Genomic DNA, 22019 nt, shown 5'->3' on the forward strand with positions numbered 1-22019 from the left:
GCTGGGATTGAGACATGTGCCACCATGTTGTTTTTTGGGATAGGGTTTTAATATGTAGCCTAGCTTGGCCTGGAACTTGTGATTTTCCTCCTTCAGGTATGTACCGCTATATCTAGCCTGTAGAAATCATTTCAGAAAACCAAATGCCTAAATGTGAGGCAATTGCCTTGTATTTTTCTGGAACAAAGAATATTTTTCCAGAAAAGGGAACCAGAGTGGACTATAACTCATTTTTTACTCAGCCCCTGGCCCTTCTAATAGAGTCTATCACGATGCTTCTCAACAATATACCAATTTACCTAAGAGACTACTCTAGATAGAGATTAAGTTCTGCCTTGGACCTTAACCTACTGGAAACAAGGTATTTGGGCCAATCACTGAGTTCAGGAGCCCAAGTGGATGGAGGGGTTCCAGGTTTCAGGGTTGGTAAATGTTAATGAAGCCCGGGAACAATATGGTGTGTTGTAGCTTTTTTTTTTTTATAAAAACAAAACAAAGCTTCCTCAAATTGTCTGCTAGCCCGCATACTTTCTGTTGATATACAGGTCACTACTATATTATGAAGGTGTTGGCTGACTAGCTTGCTTGTTTGGAGGTAATGCTCTAGGCTGACTTTACAAACGGTACCAACTGTACTGGTACGGAGGCAGGGCAATTACTTCACTGTTGGCACTGTAATTACATTTGGCACATTCTCCGTGGAATCGTTTCAGGCCTCCCTAACTGATTCCTTGCCCTCCGGAGGATCCAGTTTCAAGGTAGAGTTCACCTCTGACCACACTGAAAACGCGCTAGTACTATTAAGAGTGACTAGACTACAATTACCACAAGGCATCGCGGATCCTCAGCATCCGGGACACCGTCCGCAAAGATCTCTGGGTATTGTGGTCTTGCACTTTAGCAGCGACGCTGTGCCAACGGTAAAATTTCACCCGAAAGGAGGACCACAACTCCCAGCAACCTTTGCTGCCGTGCGGGGGGTCTTCACGTTCTCGTGGCGCGGCGCAGGCGCTGTGGGTCTTCGGCGCGGACCGCGCAGACTGAATAATAAAAGGGGAGCGGCGAAGAGGCAGGAAGACAGGACCATGTCGAAGGGCCCCGGGCCCGGCGGCTCGGCAGCTTCCTCGGCGCCCCCGGCCGCTACCGCTCAGGTGCTGCAGGCACAGCCCGAGAAACCGCAGCACTACACGTACGTAGAGCCCCCCCCGCCGCGCGCGCACGCCTGACGTCAGCGGCCAGCGTGAGTCACGCGCGCAGGGAGAGCGCGAGGCTGTTTCCCCCCCCTTCCTCCGGCTCGGCCCAGACCGGTTCCAACCTGCTGGGGCCGGTCCCAGCTTCCTTCAACTGTCACCAACCTCTAGTGGGGCAGTGGGGCGGGAAACTCGGTCCCAGCCTCCGAGTTGGAAAGGCAGGAGCTCGGGTCCCGAATCTACACTTCTCAGGGTAGGCCTTGAAGGCCTGACTGTTCCTCAGACATAAAACCACAGTAGCAGGCTATTTGGGAGTGACATAGGTCCACGACGTGACAAGTCTAATTCTCTACCAGCCAGCACTAGACGTGTCTAGAAATGACTGTTTGCTTGAAGTCCTGGGAGGAGACTCTGCACCGGAGATCTTTTTGTATCTAAGGCCCGTTTGATTGTCCACGAGGATAATTCACCCTGCTTGAATTCCCTTAACCAGTCAAACGTGCAGACACGGAATCAGGCAGTACTCTCCAGCTTGAGTCAGCGACATCCGGGGTGTAAATGATTGCAGGCCCCTTGAGAATCTGGCAAGCGAGAGAGCCTCGTATAGCTGGCGTAAATGAGAGTGTCAAAATGGAAAAGCTGCATGTTGTACAAGCTTAGGTCCCTATCTTCGTGGCTGTCATGTCACGGAAGGCCTAGGTTCTGTGAGACAAAGGCCAACGGTGTGGTTCCTCTTGTACAGTGGTGTTGGTTTCCGTTCCCCGATGTGCCAGGAGTGCCTCTCATCCCCCATTGGGTGCCCGAATGATGGGCCTGTTTAGGAGATCCCAACCCGTGGAAATTTCAGAACCTGAGAGTTGACCAACACTTAAGCCGGGAGCAGGAAGCATCTTTTGGAAATACTGAGAACTAAGTCAGGCAGGAGGAGCTTTGGCTTGACCCTTTTGGGAGATGGGACTGGGGAACCTTGGTTATAGAAAATGTATTGGTTTCTTTGAGTGACTCTGATGTTGGCTGACAACATTCAAATGTCACTGCTGTGTAACTCAGGTTAACCTCTCAAATATTGTCAGTTTGTTGGTCCTTTCTTACCGGAGTTCTCTGGAACCTTGCCATTGCTTTTGATGAGCTAACATCAGAATAATGTCACTTACCTGGTCACGAAAAAATGAGGTTTTGATTTCCAAATTTATAAGCTTATTGGAACTTTTAAAAAATTAGATGTGTTTATTTGTATGTGAATATATGCAAGTGTGGAGGTCAAAACATTTTGGAGGAATTGGTTCTCCTTTCACCATGTGGGTTCTAGGAATTGAATTCAGATGGCTAAGCTTGGCAAGTGCTTTACCAACCCTGTCATCTCACAGCCAGCAGCTCGTGTTGTAGTGTAAAACTGAACCCAGGCCTCTTGCATTTTGGGGATCACCTCTGCCATTGAGCTGTATCTTGACACACATACCCCATGTGTTTGTTTATCTTTTACTTGTTAAGCTAGAATCTCACCAAGTTACTTGGGCTGGCCTTGAACTTCTGTAACACAAACAGGACTTGAACTCTACATCCTCCTGCCTCAGATTTCTGAGTAGCTGGGATTACAAATCTGTAGCATTGGGCCTCATTTTGGAACTTTTTAAATGATCTTTGGTTACTTGGATCATGATTTGGTACAATGACAAACAAACTGGAATACGTCTTGGTTTCTTCTTGAGAATGTGTGTAGTGTACATTGTCACTCGGAGATCAGGGGAGGGCATCAGGTGTCCTGTCCCTCCTTATTTTCTTTTTCTTTTTTTTTTTTTTTTTTGTTCTTTTTTTCGGAGCTGGGGACCGAACCCAGGGCCTTGCGTTTGCTAGGCAAGCGCTCTACCACTGAGCTAAATCCCCAACCCCCTTATTTTCTTAAGATAGTTTGTTTGGGACTGGAGAGATGGCTCTGTGGTTAAAAGCACTGGCTGCTCTTCCAAAGGTCCTGGGTTCAATTCCCAACACCTACATGGTAACTCATAGCTGTCAATAACTATAGTCCATGGGGATCCTATGTCTTCTTCTGGTATGCAGGCATACATGTAAAACAAAACACCCACATACATAAAATAATAAGTCTTTTAAAAAATAGTTTATTGGGGCTGGAGAGATGGCTTAGTGGTTAAGACTGACTGCTCTTCCAGAGATCCTGAGTTCAAATCCCAGCAACCACATGGTGGCTCACAACCATCTGTAATGAAATCTGATGCCTGAAGACAGCATAAATCTTAAAAAAATAGCTTATTTTACTGGACCTGAAACTGGCCAGGTTGGCTAGCCAGTGAATTCCTACCATCTACTTCTCCCCACCTCCTAACACTGGGGTTATAAGCACGTGTGGCCGTACCTGGCTTTATACATGGTGATGAGTATTCGAAATCAGGTCTGAATGCTTGCAGCAAGCACTCATAGAGCCTTCTCCATAGACTTTTTTTTTGAGGATAGGTCTTGGTATATAGCTTTGGTTAGCCTGGAACTCACTGTGTTGCTCAGATTGGCCTCCTGTTGGGGATTCTTTTCTTTTCCTCAGCTCCAGAACTCTTGAGATAACGGGAGGTGGCCAGCATGAGTTGTGGCTTCAGTTTCTGTGTTGTGTGGTCGCCCAGATACTCTGACGGTGCATTCGAATGCTTTTCTGGTCGTTTTGAAATTACAGATGAAAGGAGTGGATACAGTGTGATTGATTGTCAGCGTATGAACTGTTCGCTTGTTTGTTTTTCAAGACAGGGTTTCACTGTGTAGCCCAGTTCTGGAATTCATGGTGTAGACTAGGCTGGCTTTCAACTCAGATCTGCCTGTCTCTGCTGCTTGAGTAGTGTGATTAAAGGCGTGCGTACTGGCGCCCAGCTGTATCTGATTTTTTTAAAATTGTTTTTATTTTGTTTGTGTGTGTGTGTGTGTCTGCAGCAGGAGTGTGTCTGGTGCTCTTGAACCCAGAGAGGGGCATCAGGTCCTCTAAAGCGGGAGTTATAGATGGTTGTGAGCTGCCATGTGGGTGCTGGGAATCAAACCAGGTTCTCTGCCAGAGCAGCCAGCTGAACCATCTGTCCAGTCCTAATAGCCAAGGTTTGGTCCTCTTGATTCCCAGTTGGTGTTTGTTGTTCTATTTCTCCAGGGTCTTGAGGCATCTTTATTAAATCATGTATTTGAGTGCCTGTGGTATGAGGGTGATGTATGCGTGTGAGCATTAGTTACTTTCTCCTTTCTCCATACAGGATCTAGAAATAAGATTTGGTGGCAAGTGTCTCACCTTCTGAGTCATCTCACCAGCTTGAGACACTTTTTTTTTTTTTTAAGATTTATTTATTTCATGTATGTGAGTACACTGTCTGTCTTCAGACACACCATAAGAAGGCATCAGATCTCATTACAGATGGTTGTGAGCCACCATGTGGTTGCTGGGAATTGAACTCAGGACCTCTGGAAGAGCAGCCAGTGCTCTTAACCATTGAGCCATCTCTCCAGTCCCATAATGTTTTGCCTTTTAAAACTTCTGACGTGTTGTTTTTTTTTTTTTTTTTTCTTTTTTTTTTCGGAGCTGGGGACCGAACCCAGGGCCTTGCGGTTGCTAGGCAAGCACTCTACCGCTGAGCCAAATCCCCAACCCCCTGACGTGTTGTTTTTAAGGGAGTTTGGTTTGGGACATTGCTCTCAATGAAGCCCAGCCTGCCTCAAACTCAGAGTCCTGTCTTCCTTTGAGATGTCTGCTGCCATCACTTGATTTGTTAGTTCCTTTTGTTTCACTCTAAGTTTTCTGTGGAAGATGACCCCAAGCTACTACTCATCCCTTTGCCTCCACCTCCTAGGTGCTGGGATTACAGACGTGTGTCCAGGAAGGCTTGAACACTCCTGTAGCCAAAAGTTCATGAAAAGATGGTTTTAAGATTTATTAACTTTATATATATAATTATAACGTAGCTGTCTTCAGACACACCAGAGAAGGCATCAGATCCCATTACAGATGGTTGTGAGCCACTATGTAGTTGGCAGGGAATTGAACTCAGGACCTCTGGAAGAGCAGTCAGTACTCTTAACCACTGAGCCATTTCTCCAGTCCCCTCCTCTTAATCTTTTAAACAATCTTGCATTAAGGGAAGTTGAAATAACCAGCAAATAGTTGTTGCTATTTGCGCTAGCCTTGAGGAATCCAGTCCTTATAGAAAAATAGGATTATATTAGAGTTGTCTGTTGTGTAGTTCCAAGTATTTCATTAGCACTCAGGAAAATGAAAGTGATGTGTAAGTTAAGACACTTCCAGCAAAAGAACCACATGTATCTCTTGTCAAGGGCAAAATCTAAGCCAGCTTTGTTCATAGCAAGTCTACATTGTATGTTAGAAGAGCTTCATAAAAAACAGATCCAAGAATAAGAAGTTGGCCAGGTGGTGGTATCCTATACCTTAAATCCCAGCACTCAGCCAGGAATACAGAACAAAAAACAGAAGGAACAAAAAAGGGAGTTAGTTGAGGGCTGATGAGATGGCTCAGTGGGTACAAGCAGTTGGGTTAGACTAATGACCTGAGTTCAGGACTCAGGAACCCACAGCAGTGGAAGGAGAGAGTCAGCTCTACCAGTTTTTCTCTGACCTCCACACGTGTGTGCCTTACACTTACACACACACGGGGGCGGGGGGAGTGAGTTAAGACAGGGTCTTACTATGTAGTCCTGGAACTCACTCTATAGACCAGGCTGAGATCTGTCTGCCTCTGCCCTCTGCTGGGATTAAAGGCATTCACCGCTAGGACAGGCTGAGGAAGGACGGTATCATTTAAAATATTAGTTTCTTTTGTTATTTTGCCCTGTAAGAGAGAGGAAGTCTGCGTCAGAGATACCTGTTTTTGAGTCCTGTGGCTTTCCTTGATTCTCAGACTTGTTAATGCTCTTGATACAGGAAAATGAAATTCTAGTTATGGAAAAGTTTTGGGGTGGCTTATTTATTCTTTATTTTTGAAACGGTCTCACTGTGTAGCCTTTGAACTCAGATGTCTCCTTGCCAGTGCAGGGATTAAAGGCATGCAGCACACTGCCCTCTAGGTGATTTCTTAGAAGAGAAATGCTCCATAATACTGTTTGTGCAGGCGTCTCCTGGATTAGAACTTATTTGTGTTTTTGTTGTAGTGTAACATTGTGTTTATGTTGTGGGCTGGGGAAGTCAGAGGACAGTGTGTAAGAGTGGGTTTTCTTTATGTACCATGTGTGTTTCCCAGATTGAATTTAGGTTGTTAGACTTGGCCACACTACAAACTCTTAGCCATCTCCCCAGTACAGGGTTGATTTCTTGAGCTTTCCTCAGGAAAGATGACGTGGTTCCGGATGTGCTGTAGTCGGTAGGATGATTGCCTAGCATGTATAAAGAGGGAGGCTATCCTGAGGCTACATTACTGTTATAACTTCACGGACTTCACCTGATTGTGTTTTGGAAGATTTAGGAAGTGAACGTGTATTGAATTCATTGTTGCAAACTGAGTACAGCCACACACACTGGAGTGCAGCTTACTGAACAGCACAAGTCACTCACTGAACGAGCATCAGAGAGGAAGAGTTACCATAATCCTGTCTGGATCTTATTTACATGTTTATCAAACCAAATTAACTTCCTTCAGAACAGAAGAGCTGCTTGTGGCTTCGAGTCAAGGCTCACCAAATCCCATTCATTCAGTGCCATGCTGACCCTGGGCTTTTCACTAAAGTAGTGATTTTATAAAGTAGTGATTTATCCCTTTTATTCCTAAAGTAGTGATAAAGTTACAATTTGCTTAATGGTTAAGTTTTTTGTTTTAATCCAGCGACGTTAGATACCTAAAGAAGCTCCCTCAGTCCATATGCATCTGCTTTGACTGGTGGTCTCTGTCAACCTACAAAGACTGACCTATTGCTGAGGGCAGCTGGACAACCCTGAGAACAACTTAGAGCACTCCATCTTGGGCACCCTGTAAGGAGCTTCTCTGGAGATAGCACCCCATGTAAGTGCAGAAAACAAGACACCCACGTGGACTACTACTTCCCGCTTCTAACACCCTGATGCCTGAAGGTGAGGTCTCTTCTCCTGTGTCTCAGAAGCCATGTGCACACTTAAAATCCTGCAGCCCGAGAAGCGCACAGGCAGCTTTCTTGCTAGGCATTTGCTTGGCTGTTATTTTCTTTTAGAAGCTGTTGGGTCAGGAGCTATGAAAGAAGGAGGTGGAGGAGAAAGGCTTCTGGTTATGTTTCCAATCTGGACAGTATTTGTTTAATAATTAAAGGCTTTGTTTTCGTTGTTCTGTAGTCCAAGTGTATTTGATCCTAAAGAAGTGTTACCACTGGCCAAGTGTATCTTCCGTATTTTGAAGTTGCTACTATGGACAGTTGTGGCTAATCAAGTATTACTGCTTCCTCTCCTTTATTTTTAAGACAGGGTCTCTCTTCATATAGCTCTGGCTGTCCTGAAACTCACAGGGATCCGCCTGCCCTCTGCCTCTGCCTCTGCCTCTGAGTCTGGGACTAATGGCTATAGGCATGCACCGCCATGCGTGGCTTCTGCCTTCCCTTTAATGTATCCACATTCAGTTCCTCTCTGATGCTCGGTCAGTGAGTGACTCGTGCTGTTCAGAAAGCTGCACTCCAGTGTGTGTGGCTGTACTGCAGTTCGCAACAATGAATTTGGGAGCACACTAGTGTGTCACGTGAAGGTAGAAGCTGGATGTAAGCTTTTCTGTCATTCCTAGCTACTACATAAGGCTATATTAGCCTGGTTATTAAAAATGCTAAGAAATTTGGTTTGACATTATGTAGACGTGCAGCATTCCATAGACCAGCAGATGGTCTGTAAACTCACCCTAGACGACCTTCTCAGTATGCCTAGCAACAGAGGCACCTGGAGAAACATGGGTAAAGCAGCACTTGTGATCATGAGCATGGGATGTATTTTTGGTTCAATGGGAATGAATATTCTAGAATTAGACATCTGTGATGATTATATCGTTTTATTTTTCTTTGAGACAGGGACGCTACATAACCCTGGCATCTCACACAGATCTGCCTGCCTCTTCCCCACATGCTGGGATTTCATGCCCAGCAACAACACCTTTTTCTGCTTAAAAAATTTTTTTTAATCAGCACATGTTAGTTATCCTAATGTTTCTCCCTCCCATCTCCCCATTGCCCTGCTACCTCTTGCGATCTCTCTCTTTCTTCAGACATTGTCTCAGCTCAGGCTGCCTCAAACCTGCTCTTCTACCAAGTATAGCCTTGACCTCTGACCTCTGAGCTCCCTGCTCCACCTCCTGAGTGTTGAGACCACAGGTGTGGGCTACCATCTGTGGTTTACGTGATCCAGGGTAGCTAGTCATGGTCAAGCCCTGACCAACTGAGGTACATTCTCAGCTCCGTGAATTGCACATGATCAAATATATTGAAAACTACCAAATATACACTTTGATGAGTTTAAACTGTGACTTTTTCTCAAAATTTTAAAAATTTTAATAAAGATCACTTCCATAGAGAGACTTTTGAACATACGATCTGTTCAGCAGCCTTCTGTTCAATATGGGAAAGACTGATTTGCAAAAAGCTCCACGGTGCCCTGCTCCCAGCCTTTCAGTATCTGCATTCTTACACTGTGCTTCAGGGGTGTGCCCCCATGTGGGAAGGTCAGAGGGCTTTTGAGCTAAGTAGACGTTCACAGCAAGTTTGAGAAGTGTTGTCTCGAAATTGACAACTGCTGAAAGAGGAAGCCTGTTTTCCCCATCTGTTTCATGATATGAGTTGGGTTCACCTCCCAGGGCCAGAAAGGGTGGGAGAGAGTGTCTGCTAAGGTGGGAGAGCCATTGTCCATCCGGGTGGCTCTTAGGTTTGCATGGGCATGCAGGGCAGCCAGCCCACGGGGCTCAGGCACTTGGGTTGCTAATGACTATCTCTGCATTCCTTGTAACCACAGCAAACATTTCACCATTTTCTGTAAGATCCCTCAATTTCCCCTCCTTTTGTCTTTGCCCGTGTGTAGAATTTGCCAGCACTATCAAGAGCTGGGGAGAGCGAAGATGGAAAGGGTCTAGCAACTAAAAGCAGACGTAGCATTCTCTGAGAAGTCACCTTTCCCCTGTTGGTGGCTCAGTTTATTTAGGAGATGCAGAAGACAAAGGTAGACAAAGAAGAGCTGAGCGACATGGCTCCTCCTCTATTCCTGTGTCGCAGTTTGCATGCGTCCATGCTCAGCATTGACCCGTGTGGCCACTGTCAGTCCTGAAAGATTGGCTTCTTAACGAGGAGTGGGAAGGCTCAGGTCTCATCTTGGCTTATTTACAGAACTCTAATGGAGAGAAGTAGATGTGATCCAGAAAAAGAATTTTTTTGATTAAATCCTTTTATGTGGTGTGTTATTAATTAAAGTTTTAACTAGTTTTTATGTCTTAGTTTTTATTTTGTTATTTGCTGTGTCTTTTGATGTTAATTTATTTACAAGGTGCTTGTTATTTAACTTTCTTCAAGTCTGTGTGAACCAAATCTGTGTAAACATAAATTAGAGATCAATACTTTTCTACTTGAAAACTAACTTATAATTTATTTTTGATATGAGAGAGAAAGGGGGGAGGGGGGAGGGAGAAGGAAATACCTAGCAGGACATATTTAAAGACAACGTTTGTCTTTTTATTCATTCGTTCATTTTGAGCTCAGGTCTGGGTGCGTAGCTTTGCTTGGCTTGACATGTGCTATGCAGAGCAGATGGGCTCCAGACTCCTAAAGACCCACTTCCTGTGCCACCTGTGTGCTGAGAGGGAAGGTGTGTGGCACAGCTGGTTCTGGTTGTCTTTGATTGACTTGGATATTGTATGTCCTGGCAGAAGTGCTCCATGGTGCACACAGGGCAGCCTCACAGGTACTTACTTGGTGCTGTGTGTATTTTCCTTTAGGTCAGTTAAGTGCAGTTAATAGTCAGCAAGGTGATTAAGGGTCTGTCTCATGGTCATGTCAGCTGTGTGAGGCCCAGCTCTGCCTCGCACACTGCAGTTTCTAGGACAGTCACAAGACTGCTGCTGTAAGGTCCATGAACTCACACAGGTGGGGCTTGGAGCGGCCTAGAGCTGGAGGTAGTGAGCTGGTCCATATCTCAGCAAGCACAGTGCACGGGGCAGTTCCTGGCATTTACACATTGTAAATGCTTTGTTTGTTACAGGACCTCCTTACACCCTTAGTCTCAGTCTATCGGTCTCAGGATGCAGCACTGCACGTGGCCCCTTACTGGGTTCTGAGCTCAGCCCAAGTCATCTGCACCAACATAGTCTGAGTCCACAGGGTACCTGAGCGTCAGTCTTTCAGAGAACAGTTCTCTGTCCAGCCACTCTCTGGTCTTTGCAGAACCCTCGCTGGACTGCCTCTCTCACTGTTGTAGGGCTAAATTCCTGCTAACACGTCTCTATTTGTGTGTGTGCTCATGTGTTTGTGACTGAGGACAGCTTGCATAAATCTGTTTTCTTCCTCTACTATGTGGGCACCACAGATAAACTCAGATCACCAAACTTGGTGCCTTTAGCCACTGAGCCATCTTACTACCCTGTTTTGGTTTTGATATATTTTTGTGTATTCCTTTGGGAATTTCTTACCTGTATTCCATCTTCAACCCACTCAGCCTTTCCAGATTTATTTCCTTTTGGGTTCGTTTGTTTGTTTCCTTGGTTTTCCAAGACACTTTGTTTCTATAGCCCTCGCTTTCCTGGTACTGACTTTGTAGACCAGTCTGGTTTTGAACTCACAGAGTTTCCCCTGCCTCTGCCTTCTGAGTGCAGTGGTTAAAGGCATGCGCCACCATATCTGGTTGAGTTTAGATTTTTTAAATTTATTCTTCTTATTTCAAATTATGTGTGTAGAGGGAATGTGGGCTGTGTGCCATGTGAGTGCAGTTCCCTCAGAGGCCAGAAGAGGGCATCAGATCCCCTGGAACTCTGGCCCCTGCAGAACAGCATATTCTCCTAGCAGCTGGGCCATCTCTCCAGCCCTTCAATTTAGATTTCATGGAGCCTGCCCTTTTCCCCCGAGCTTTAGAAAATGGAGAGAACCCAATGTAAGTAGAAAATAAGTCAGGGTCACTTTTCTTTAAGTAGATGCATGCATCCAGTTTAAGTTTGAAGAACAACATCATATTACAAAGTGATTATAGTTATTGTATGTATATAAAATTACTGGGAGAAAAGTTCCCAAAAGGCCAACAGTGGGCTGTGTAAAATGTTCACTGTTTGTTTTCTTTTCGTTGCCTGTGTCTGGCCTGGCCTTGGACTCACAGGGATCTGTCTGCCTTACCTTTCCAAGTATTGGGACTGCATGTGTGTGCCCCCACACCGGCTGTGATGGCTTTTTACTCAGGTGCCCAAGTGGTTTGGTGAGTTGTCCTGTCCCCTGTGGGTCACTGCTTCTTGGCTTGTACGGCTGCGTGAGTGTGGTGCTCTGAGGGTGTAGCCCCAGAGTCCTGCTTCCTCTCAATTCTTGCAGGAACTGGGAGGCCAGGGAAGTGTCCCTTGGCTTTTAGCCTCTTGGGTTTCTGGAGAGCTGACTGAAGAATATGATTTGTAGTCCATTTAGTTATTCTCTTTTTTTAGATTTATGTATGTGAGTACACGGTAGCTGTCTTCAGACGCGCCAGAAGAGGGCATCAGGTCCCATTACAGATGGTTGTGAGCCACCATGTGGGTGCTGGGAATTGAACTCAGGCCCTCTGGAAGAGCAGTCAGTGCTCTTAACCACTGAGCCATCTTGTCCTTTGGAACTTTTCTTTTTCTTTGAGACATCATCTCACTGTGTAGCTTTGGCTGACCTAAAACTGCCTGTGTAGGTCAGGCCAGCCTCCAGTTCATAGGCATCCACCAGCCTCTGCCTCCTGTGTGTGGGATTAACCTGGCACCACGACCAAATGCTTCCAGACTTTTGAAGTACAAAGATGGACGGAGGTTGACTGGACACAGCTGGGTGCATCCCCTGAAAACTCCACTCTCCCAAGGTTGTACGGCTGTACACCTGTCATCTTGTCTGTCCAGAAGACAGAGGCAGGAGGTCACCCTGGTCATTAGTAAAATCCTGTTTTCCGTCTGTGGAAGATGGAAGCCTGTGAGTGGGATCTGAGTGGCTTTGTCCTGACTTCCTGTTGTGTAAGGTAGGAGAGGAAAGGAAAAGTGGGAAACTCTAGAGAACACTGTGATGCATAACTAACAGATGGGGCGGTTTTCATAATGGCTTATGCGTACATTTAGAAGTCTCTTGATTGTAGTGAACTAAAAAGTAGCATTTATTTATTTAATGTGTGAATATTTGCCTGCATGTGTATAAGTGCACCATGTGTATGTGTCATCCCCTAGAAGTGGAGTTGTGCGTGGTTGTGACCCACCATGTGAGTTCTGAGGATTAAACCACTGAGCCATCTCAGCAGCTCCAAAAGTAGTGCAGAGAGGGAGGGAGGGGGGAAAGAGAGGGAGAGGGACAGGAGAGGGAGCATTGCCTGCATTTATGTCTGGATACCAAGTGCACACGTGGTACCTGCAAAGGCCAGAAGCGGGAATATGATCCCCTGGGTGTCGAGTTACTGACAGTTAATAGCTACCATGTAGGTGCTAGGAGTCGAACCTGGGTCCTCCGAAAGAATAGACAGTATTTTTTTTAGATTTATTTATTTTATCTATATGTTAGTACACTGTAGTTCTCTTCAGGCACTTCAGAAGAGAGCATCCCATTACAGATGGTTGTGAGCCACCATGTAGTTGCTGGGAATTGAACTCAGGACCTCTGGAAGAGCAGTTAGTGCTTTTAACCGCTGAGCCATCTCTCCAGCCCCTAGACAGCATTCTTAGCTGCTAAGCCATCTATCTCTTCTGTCCCCCAAATGCAGCTTTACTTTTTTAATGTATTTGCATGTATTTATGTCCATTTGTGCCTGGTGGGGGTTTGCATGTGGATGTCAGAGGTTAGCTTTGTGGAGTAGGTGGTCAGTCTCTGGCCGTTTTTCTTTGATTCTGGGGATTAAACTCCTGTCAGGCCTGCACAGCTGCCTTATCCGCTGCACCATCTTGTAGGCCTTATATAAACTCTGTGTTTGGCCTTTCGTCCTGCAAATTTTTTCTGCAGTCCAGTTGAGTCCCGAGTGCTAAGTTCTAAGTCACTCTGTAGTACATCTCCCCTGGCCGAAGGCTTGGTGCTCCCCGTGATGGTGCCTTGTGGTGCTGTCAGGCGTTGGTGTTTCCTCCTTTGTGAGCTTTTAATTCCTTGATGCTTGAGTCAGAAAACAGGCAAGTATTATTTCTTTGTCAGACCTGTTGGATTCCGATGAGTTTGCCGTTGAGTCATATAGAGTAGTGATATAAAGTGGTAGTACTATATATAGTCATGTATATAGTGCAAACTGAGAAGCTCTAACATAAAATCGCAAAGGACAAAACTGTGATCACAGACATGACATCCCAAGTAGAGGGCCAAGTGTGATGTCTCCTTGAGTAAAGACTTAATTCCTAAGCATGAGGACCTGGTTTTGGATGCCCAGCATCCTGATAAAGCTGGGCATGGTAGCACACGCTGTAGTCTCTGCACTGGAGGGGGAGATGGGGATCCTGATGGTCTGGCCCACTGCTCCAGCCGATGGCTGGGCTTCAGCTTCAGGACAGCCGTTGTCGTAAGAAAGAGGGGGAGAACAATAGAGGAAGACACCCAGCATCACCTCTGATGAGTACCTACACACATGAGTACCTGTACTCATGCACACTACATGTGTAAACACAGAAATAAAGACAAAATTAAAACCAAGTGGGAAGTTTCTCTCCTCTGTGTACTGGGTCACAGGTATGGATGGGCATGGTGTAAGTACTTATAATTCTGGTTACTCAGGAGTTGATATTTCTAAAATGTATGTGAAACATACATTTTGTGAATAGAGTTATGTTCCATCCCTATGGTAGCTTAGCGTCTAGCTCTCCAAATTTAAAAAGATGTTAAGTAACTTTCATCTCAAGCATTTCAGATAAGGCATACTCAATCCATAAAGCAAAGTGTGTATGATTAATATGCAAAGCAGGATAAGAACTAAGAAACGCATAGTGTGTAGCTTGGTGGGAGAGTGCTGGCCTACTATGTGCAAGGCCCTGGGTTCTATCCCCAGTGTTCGAGGCAGTGGAGAGCTAACAGAGAGCTAGGTGAAGCAAGGAAGACTTCACAGAAGTTGCGGCATCCAAAGGTTCGTTTCCATTCAGCAGACTTTGATTCCAACAGTAAGGAGTAAGACAAACAAAGACAGGAAAGTTTTCTGGCCCCAAGTGTTCCAATTGTGGCCAGAATGATGAAGACTCAAAGAGGACGGTTAGAAGAGCACAGTGGGCCTGGTGGATGGCACTTGGGTTCGAGGCTGAGTGGCGGTGTTGGCTTACCCAGGCTTTAGGAAGAATAACGAGTCCTATTAACAAGAACGGGGTACCCGACACGGAGCAGCAGCAGTGCAGATGTGGCTGAAGTGATCTGTTGCCTCTAACCCCACCTGAGGAATTCCTGACAGGCAGGATGTGTGGGGCCCTTTGCATGTATGTGGCACTGGAGACCTGGCTGCCCCGAGTGTGCAAGCTCCCGTGCATAGCTTCCGCCCCAGCAAGTGGCTCTTCAGGAGAACAGCTACGCCCACGCTAGGGACCACATATTAGTGCCTTCCCTGTCTCCTGTGTTCTCATCAAGATGCTGACACCAAACTCTTTGTTTTATTTTGTTATTATTGAGATAGCGCCCCACTAAATAGTCCTGGCTAGCCTGAAATGCTCTATGTTGTGAAGGCTGGCTTCCAACTTACAGAGAGCCATCTTCCTCTACCTTCTTAGTGCTAAGATTAAAGTGTGTACCACTAAGCCCAGCCTCAGATGCTTTTATTTTCTTACTGGATAGACCGTACTGACCCCAAACTGACCCCAAACCTGCTCCTGCCTGTGCCAAGTGGTGGGGTTAAAGACTATGCCACCACACCCTGTCAAACTTTTAAGAGCACCAAAATTTTATTTTACAGCAGCCTCAAGAGAACAGTTAAGTATTGGATACCAGCTAGATAGAGGATAGAGTCACAGTGCACAGTGATTCAGTGTTAGTATGTCCCATGGAGTATGATAGGATAGGAAACTACTCAGTGTTTATCTGGAGCTCCTTTTTTTTTTTTTTTTTTTTTTTTTTTTTTTTTTTTTTTTTTAGTATAGAATAGTTTATTCACCGCATGAGGAAGGGAGTTGAGAGGGTAGTAGGGACAGAAGGGCAGAGAGAGTGAGCAGAGAAGTAGAGGCTGGCCATGAGCACGTGGAGAGGTGGGAGGGGCAAGAGGACAGAGTAGCAGTGAGCCCTGGAGCTCTGGGGTTTTTTTTGTTTTGTTTTGTTTTCTTTCTTTTTTTTTTTTTTTTTTGTTTTCTTTTTTTCGGAGCTGGGGATCGAACCCAGGGCCTTGCGCTTGCTAGGCAAGCGCTCTACCACTGAGCTAAATCCCCAACCCCTGGAGCTCTGTTTTTAAAAAAGATTTATTATATATAAACATATATACTATAGCTGTCCTCAGATACACCAGAAGAGGGCATCAGATCTCATTACAGACGGTTGTGAGCCACCAGGTGGTTGCTGGGGTTTGAACTCAGGACCTTAGGAAGAGCAGTCAGTGCTCTTAACCTCTGAGCCATCTCTCCAGGCACCTGGAAGTCCATCTTACGTAGGTGTTCTGTATTTACTTCAGGAGTAGGAAGAACGTATGCTTCTCAAAGAAGGATCAGTCTCGTAGCTTGGAGCATGGGTATACCCTAATTTAGTGCCAGGATTTGGTATCTGAATATAGCCAAGAAGGCACAGTGTCTTTCTAGCCAGGCAGACAGACAGGAGAGATCTTTTGTTTAAATGTCAAAGATCCAGGAGAGCATCAGGCCGTATGGCCTCCCAGATTTTTCTCCAATGTCTCGGGATGTCTCTGGGGCCCAGTGGCAATAGCTGCACAGCCTGTGGGTTTGCTGCACTCACTTCTGTAGAGGAGCTTGGCCCTCATGGGATTGGATGCCGTGTGTCTCTCCATCCCGCCTGGGTCACAGGGACCCTTCTTGGTTCCTAAGATAGCAGGAGCAAAGTCTTCACACCCCTGTCCACCTTTCTGTCAGTCCCACACATAATGTATTTCCCATGAAACCTGCTCCTGTCTCTGTGCCCTCACACCAGACACTTCTATCTGATCCCTGCTTTCATTGGTCTGACTAGTCCTCAGGCATGTGGGCTGAAGCCTGTTTCTATGCCCTGCAGACCTAGGCTCCACCTGAACAGCAGCCGCCAGTTCAAACCGGGTTGCTTCCGCCTTGCCCCTTATGCCTATGTATGTAACCAGTCTGCAGTGGGCACTCTGCATCTCTCCTCACCTCACAACCCAGTGGTTACTTGTATAATTAACACTTGAAAGAATGTCTGAAGAAAATGGCCTGCCAATGGTTTTGAAGATGGCAGCAGCCAGTGACCTGAGTTTGATCCTGGAACCCACATAAAGGTGGAAGGAGAATTGTCATAGAATTGTCCTCTGACTTCCACACATGTGCTGTGGCATATGTTCCCATTCCCACCCAGCCACGAGCACACTATACACAATGAAATATTTAAAGAAAACTGCACTCACAGCCTAGTCAACAGGACAGTTTCCACCCCAGTCTGGGAGAGCCTTAGGTGGGATTAAGTGAAGAAAACAAATTGTCCCCAATATGTCCCATCGGGGGTGAAGGGGTTTGAAGCCCTCTACTGTAGAGTATGGGGGAGACTTTGACACCCTGACACATGAGGGTAGAAGAGAGAACAGCCCCAGCTGTTGTCTTGCGTAGGGTGATGGGATGGTTTAGTCTAAGGAGGAGGTTAGGACCTTGTGTGAACTCCTTCCCAGTATTCGTGCAGGTGTGAAGACGTCTCAAGGACAGTGACTAGAGCTTGTCCAGAGGGACACTTTGCAAACAGGGCCCCAAAGCAGTGTCTCCATATTTCTTCCCTCAGTCCACAGTGCCAACTTGGTCCCTAGTGTAGGGGAGGTCTCCGGATGGTCAGGTGCATGTGGACAGCAGGGAACCACAGACCGCTCACCCTCTTGTGAATAACCCTTTCCCTATGATTAGTGGCTTGGCCTGGGAAACCTCAGAGGGCTCGCTCAGCCAAGCTGCTGCTGAATACTACAGCTGGCCCCAACAACCCACAAGGCTCTTGTGGCCTGCGGCTCATGCTGTGTGGAATCCCAGCGAGGTTCGGCCTCAGGCCTGGACCTCTCCTGCTGTCCCAGTGGAACTGGCACCCCAGGGCAGGGCCCTCGGGACTTGGTGGCTCACTTTTTGCTAGGAAGCAAGGAGATGCAAGTCTGCTCCTATCCTGCGCCTTACAGATAGTCTCTCCGCAGGTACCTGAAGGAGTTCCGCACAGAGCAGTGCCCACTCTTCGTGCAGCACAAATGCACACAGCATCGGCCCTATACCTGCTTCCACTGGCACTTTGTGAACCAGCGTCGTCGCCGTTCCATCCGCCGGCGGGATGGCACTTTCAACTACAGTCCAGATGTCTACTGCACCAAGTACGACGAGGCTACAGGCCTCTGCCCAGAGGGCGACGAGTGAGTGCCCTACCTGCCCGCGGGGGAGCCCAGGTCTCCTGGGTCAGATGCCCTCAGAGTAAGCGTGGGACATTTAGGGAGCTAGGCCTCCGAGGCTGCTTTGCGAGCCCGGCTACAAGCTACAGGTCAAACTTGGGCTCACCCCTGCCCTGACTTAAAAGGTCCAGCATTGGGAGTGGCTTCCATTTTCCTTTGCTTATATTATATGAAAACCAAAAGTCAGCCTTTCTTCCACTAAGCTCACATTTGGACAAAGATGATTCCCTGGATTTTCATTCACCCGACGTGTCCTGTCCCCATCTGCTGCACCATCCTGTGCAATTCCCACTGTGGTGGCTGCTGGGAGCAACAGAGCGTGCGTGCCTCGCCCGTTTTCCGATTAGATGGCCTTTGTTCTTGTTTTGAGACAGTCTCATAACAGAAACCCTTGCTGTCCTGAAACTCATTACAAACACCAGGCTGGCCTCAAATTTACAGAGGTCCACCTGCCTCTGCCTCCCAAGGGCTGGGATTAAAGGTGTGTGCCACCACACCTAGCTTGTTGGATAACTTTAAATGTCTTCACAATTCCCTGTTCAGGAATTGGATATACCATTAATAAATGAGGTGGGAAACGGGGGCCCACCATTGGCCTTCTTCTCACTTGTTTCAGCCTCAGAACAGTACTAGGAACCGCTCCCTAAGTTCTGTGCAGTATTCTGAACTTTCCTACAGTGGCCGGCCTGTTTCACAGAGGTCAGGCCTGGCTGATCCCAGAAGCTTATTAAAGCTCATGGGACATGTGTACAAGTTTCAAAGTGTTGATTCTTGGATGACCCCTGAGTTGGGCAGCATTTGTTACCCAAACATGTTCACCCAGAAGTGTGTCCCCTAAAGTATCTGCCTGGGGCTCCAAGCCCTTCAGATCTTAGCACTCACACACAGAGCCCTGGTGGCCAGAGAGTTCATCCTTCTCTTCCTCAGTCTCCCACCACTGTACCCTCTGAACCATGGTGGCAGCCCTCAGCAGCTGGCCTCGAGGCAAAGCTGACTGACTTGGGATGCTGTATTGCAGGTGCCCATTCCTGCACAGGACCACAGGGGACACTGAACGCAGGTATCACCTCCGTTACTATAAAACTGGAATCTGCATCCATGAGACAGACTCAAAAGGCAACTGCACCAAAAATGGCCTGCACTGCGCTTTTGCCCATGGCCCGCATGACCTCCGCTCCCCTGTTTACGACATCAGGTAGGCTGAAGCTGAGTTGTGAGGAGGGGGTAGGGGGCATGGGGCGGGCGAGCTGCTGTAGCTGCTCACCTCCAACAGGATAAAAGAACTGACAGCACTGTGTTTCCCATTCTCTCGTGCTCCTCCTCCTCCCCACCCTGTGTGTCCTTTCCTCTTCTCCCAGGGAGCTCCAGGCCATGGAGGCCTTGCAGAATGGCCAGACTACAGTAGAGGGCAGCATAGAGGGCCAGTCAGCTGGGGCAGCAAGCCATGCCATGATAGAAAAAATCCTCAGTGAGGAGCCCCGGTGGCAAGGTACAGGCAACTTCTGGTGGCCCCTGTACTCCCCTCTCCATAGCTGCTCGATGCCTTGGCTGGATACCACCTGCCTTTTCCAATGAAGCTGCCACGTCTGTTAGGAATCTAGCCCTTCATCATCCCATTTCCATTTAAATGTTTTGTTATAAATATTTATTTTATGTGTATGAGTGTTTTGTCTGAATGTATTTCTGTGTACCATGTGCATACTGATGGATGGTTGTGAGTCACCATGTGGTGCTGGGAACTGAACCCAGGTCTTCTGCAAGAACAGCAAGTGCTCTTAACCACCGAGCTATTTCTTCAGCCCTACTTCTACCCCTTCATTTCATGTCAAACCTGTCATTCAAAAGGCACTTGGAAGGGACTTTCCAGATGTACTGCATTCCTGGGATTCCCCTGGGTTTTCCCACACACATCCTCATCCATACACACACACACACACACACACACACACACACACACACACACACACACACACACACACACACACACACCATGCATGTCTACGGCCTGTAAAGATGTGATCCTGTTGATGCTTTCCTTGCGTGGGGTCTCTCACACACACACACACACACACACACACACACACACACACACACACACCATGCATGTCTACGGCCTGTAAAGATGTGATCCTGTTGATGCTTTCCTTGCGTGGGGTCTCAGCTCTGGACCCCTTCCCATTAGCTCTTCCATGCCTTCCCTACACTCTGCTGATCTTGGGATGCTCCAGCTCCGTCCCCTGACCTCTGCCCTCTGACCTTCTGTGCAGAGACTGCTTATGTGCTGGGGAACTACAAGACAGAGCCGTGCAAGAAACCCCCTCGGCTGTGCCGCCAGGGCTATGCCTGTCCCTACTACCACAACAGCAAGGACCGGCGCCGGAGTCCTCGGAAGCACAAATACAGGTCCTTTGGCCCCAAGAGGCCAGTCATAGGAGGGAGGAGTGGCAGGGAAGGGATCATGACTGAGGCTGCCACTGTCATGGTTCCCAATGAGGCAGGAAGCCAAGCCCCAGGGTTTACGGGCCCAGTTATGAGAGGAGGGGTACGAAGGATGGCTGAATGGTGGAAATCCTCCCCAGTTCTTGCCTGACGTCCATTGCTGATTCCTCAGGATGTGTGTGCTGGGAAGGGCCACGCCCGTGTGGGAAATGGGTTATGGCTGTGGCCTGCCTCCTGGGCTGTCAGAGGCTTAGTGTGTGGCTCAAGGGAACAAAACTGTCCTCCTTGGTTAGGTGGCCAGCTGGGCCAGAGGAACAGCCTGATGTTGTGCCCCAGTGAGATCCTTCCTCCATAGCTGATCTTACCCGTTTCTGTGCCTGACCTTGTGAGACAGGGAGACCAGGGTGGGCAGGATCCAAGTACGGGCACCAGCCTCACCCTCTCTTGCTATCATCTGATCCCTTTGTGTTGAACCAGGTCATCTCCATGTCCAAACGTCAAGCATGGGGACGAGTGGGGAGACCCTGGCAAGTGTGAAAATGGAGACACCTGTCAGTATTGTCACACTCGCACAGAGCAGCAGTTCCACCCCGAGGTGGGTCCTAAGAGGAGGGCAAGAGTGAGGCAGCAAGCACACATCCTGGTGCTGCCCTAGAGGAGGGGAGTCTGCTTGCCCAGTGTTAGCTTCTGGAGCGCCTGTGCCTCTGACTCCAGAAGGCGTGCACTGCTGGTGGGCTGCCCTAAGGTCTGAGGAAGAGGTTGGTGATGAGAAACTGAGTGTGTGGGGTGTGCCTGTCACCTCAGGGCATGAGATGGTGGGCAGGGCAGTTATGAATTTAAGGCAGGCATAGTCTATATGTATCCTTTCCCCTAAAAAAGAAGTCGGTGGAGCCGTAGGGGAATGGAAGGGGCTGAGGTGCAGAGGGATTCCAAGCCATCCCTGCCTCAGTCAGTGCAAGTGTCTGCCTGGGGTTGAATTTGACCTGATTCTGCTCTGCTCTGCCCCCTTCAGATCTACAAGTCCACCAAGTGCAACGACATGCAGCAGTCCGGCAGCTGTCCCCGAGGACCTTTCTGCGCCTTTGCCCACATAGAACGTATGTAGTTCCAATGACCCTGTCTTCCTTTCTCTCCCCTAACTCTGCTGAGGCTCAGCCATGGGACCAGTCCCTGGCAGTACCCTGTGCACAGGACTCTTCATCTGGGAAGTTGCAGCCCTCTAATCACTCCGGAACTCGCCTGGAAGCCCTAGCGCAGCTCCTAAGGGCCTGAGATAGATTCAGAGACTCTCGCCCTGCTGGGCTCTGAGTCCCAGGCAAGGCTGAGGCACTAAGCACGCACAGCCCCCGACCCGCTCGGTCCCCTGAGCACGGAGCTCTTCCTAGTGAATCGGCTTGGCCTCTGTAAGCAGAGCCATCCACCAGAGTGAAGGTCGCTTCATATGGTGTTCTTAGACAAAGAACTGGTTAAGTTAATTTTAGTATTTTACTTTGTTCAATATAAGATGATTTCATAGCTGGCCATGGTGGTGCACACCTTTAATACCAGCTCTGAGTGGGTGGAGGCAGGCGGATCTTAAGTTTGAGGCCAGCCTGGTCTACAGAGTGAGTTCCAGAACTATGTAGGGAAACCCTGCCTCAAACTTAATTAGTTAGCTAATTAATCTTTAAAAATCAGTATAGGGGGCTGGAGAGATGGCTCAGGGGTTAAGAGCACCGACTGCTCTTCCAGGGGTCCTGAGTTCAATT

General features: G+C 47.7%; 1 protein-coding gene across 6 annotated transcripts in view; it reads left to right on the forward strand.

Annotated features, from left to right (window-relative positions):
- The first annotated feature begins 1010 nt into the window (after nucleotides 1–1010).
- The window catches only part of Unk (unk zinc finger), a 30294-nt gene continuing 9285 nt past the window's right edge, over nucleotides 1011–22019 (forward strand). For all 6 annotated transcript variants that reach the window (XR_015630826.1, XR_015630827.1, NM_001430241.1 and 3 more), the window contains 7 exon segments: nucleotides 1011–1189; nucleotides 17587–17796; nucleotides 18851–19027; nucleotides 19191–19321; nucleotides 20100–20235; nucleotides 20749–20866; nucleotides 21284–21368. Coding sequence is in view for 4 of the 6 variants with exons in the window: in NM_001430241.1 (NP_001417170.1) it covers nucleotides 1086–1189; nucleotides 17587–17796; nucleotides 18851–19027; nucleotides 19191–19321; nucleotides 20100–20235; nucleotides 20749–20866; nucleotides 21284–21368 (961 nt within the window). In the remaining 2 variants the exon portion in view is untranslated.

This window comes from Rattus norvegicus, chromosome 10 (assembly GCF_021556685.1).
Source record: "Rattus norvegicus strain SHRSP/BbbUtx chromosome 10, alternate assembly SHRSP_T2T, whole genome shotgun sequence".
In the NCBI taxonomy this organism is placed as follows: domain Eukaryota; kingdom Metazoa; phylum Chordata; class Mammalia; order Rodentia; family Muridae; genus Rattus; species Rattus norvegicus.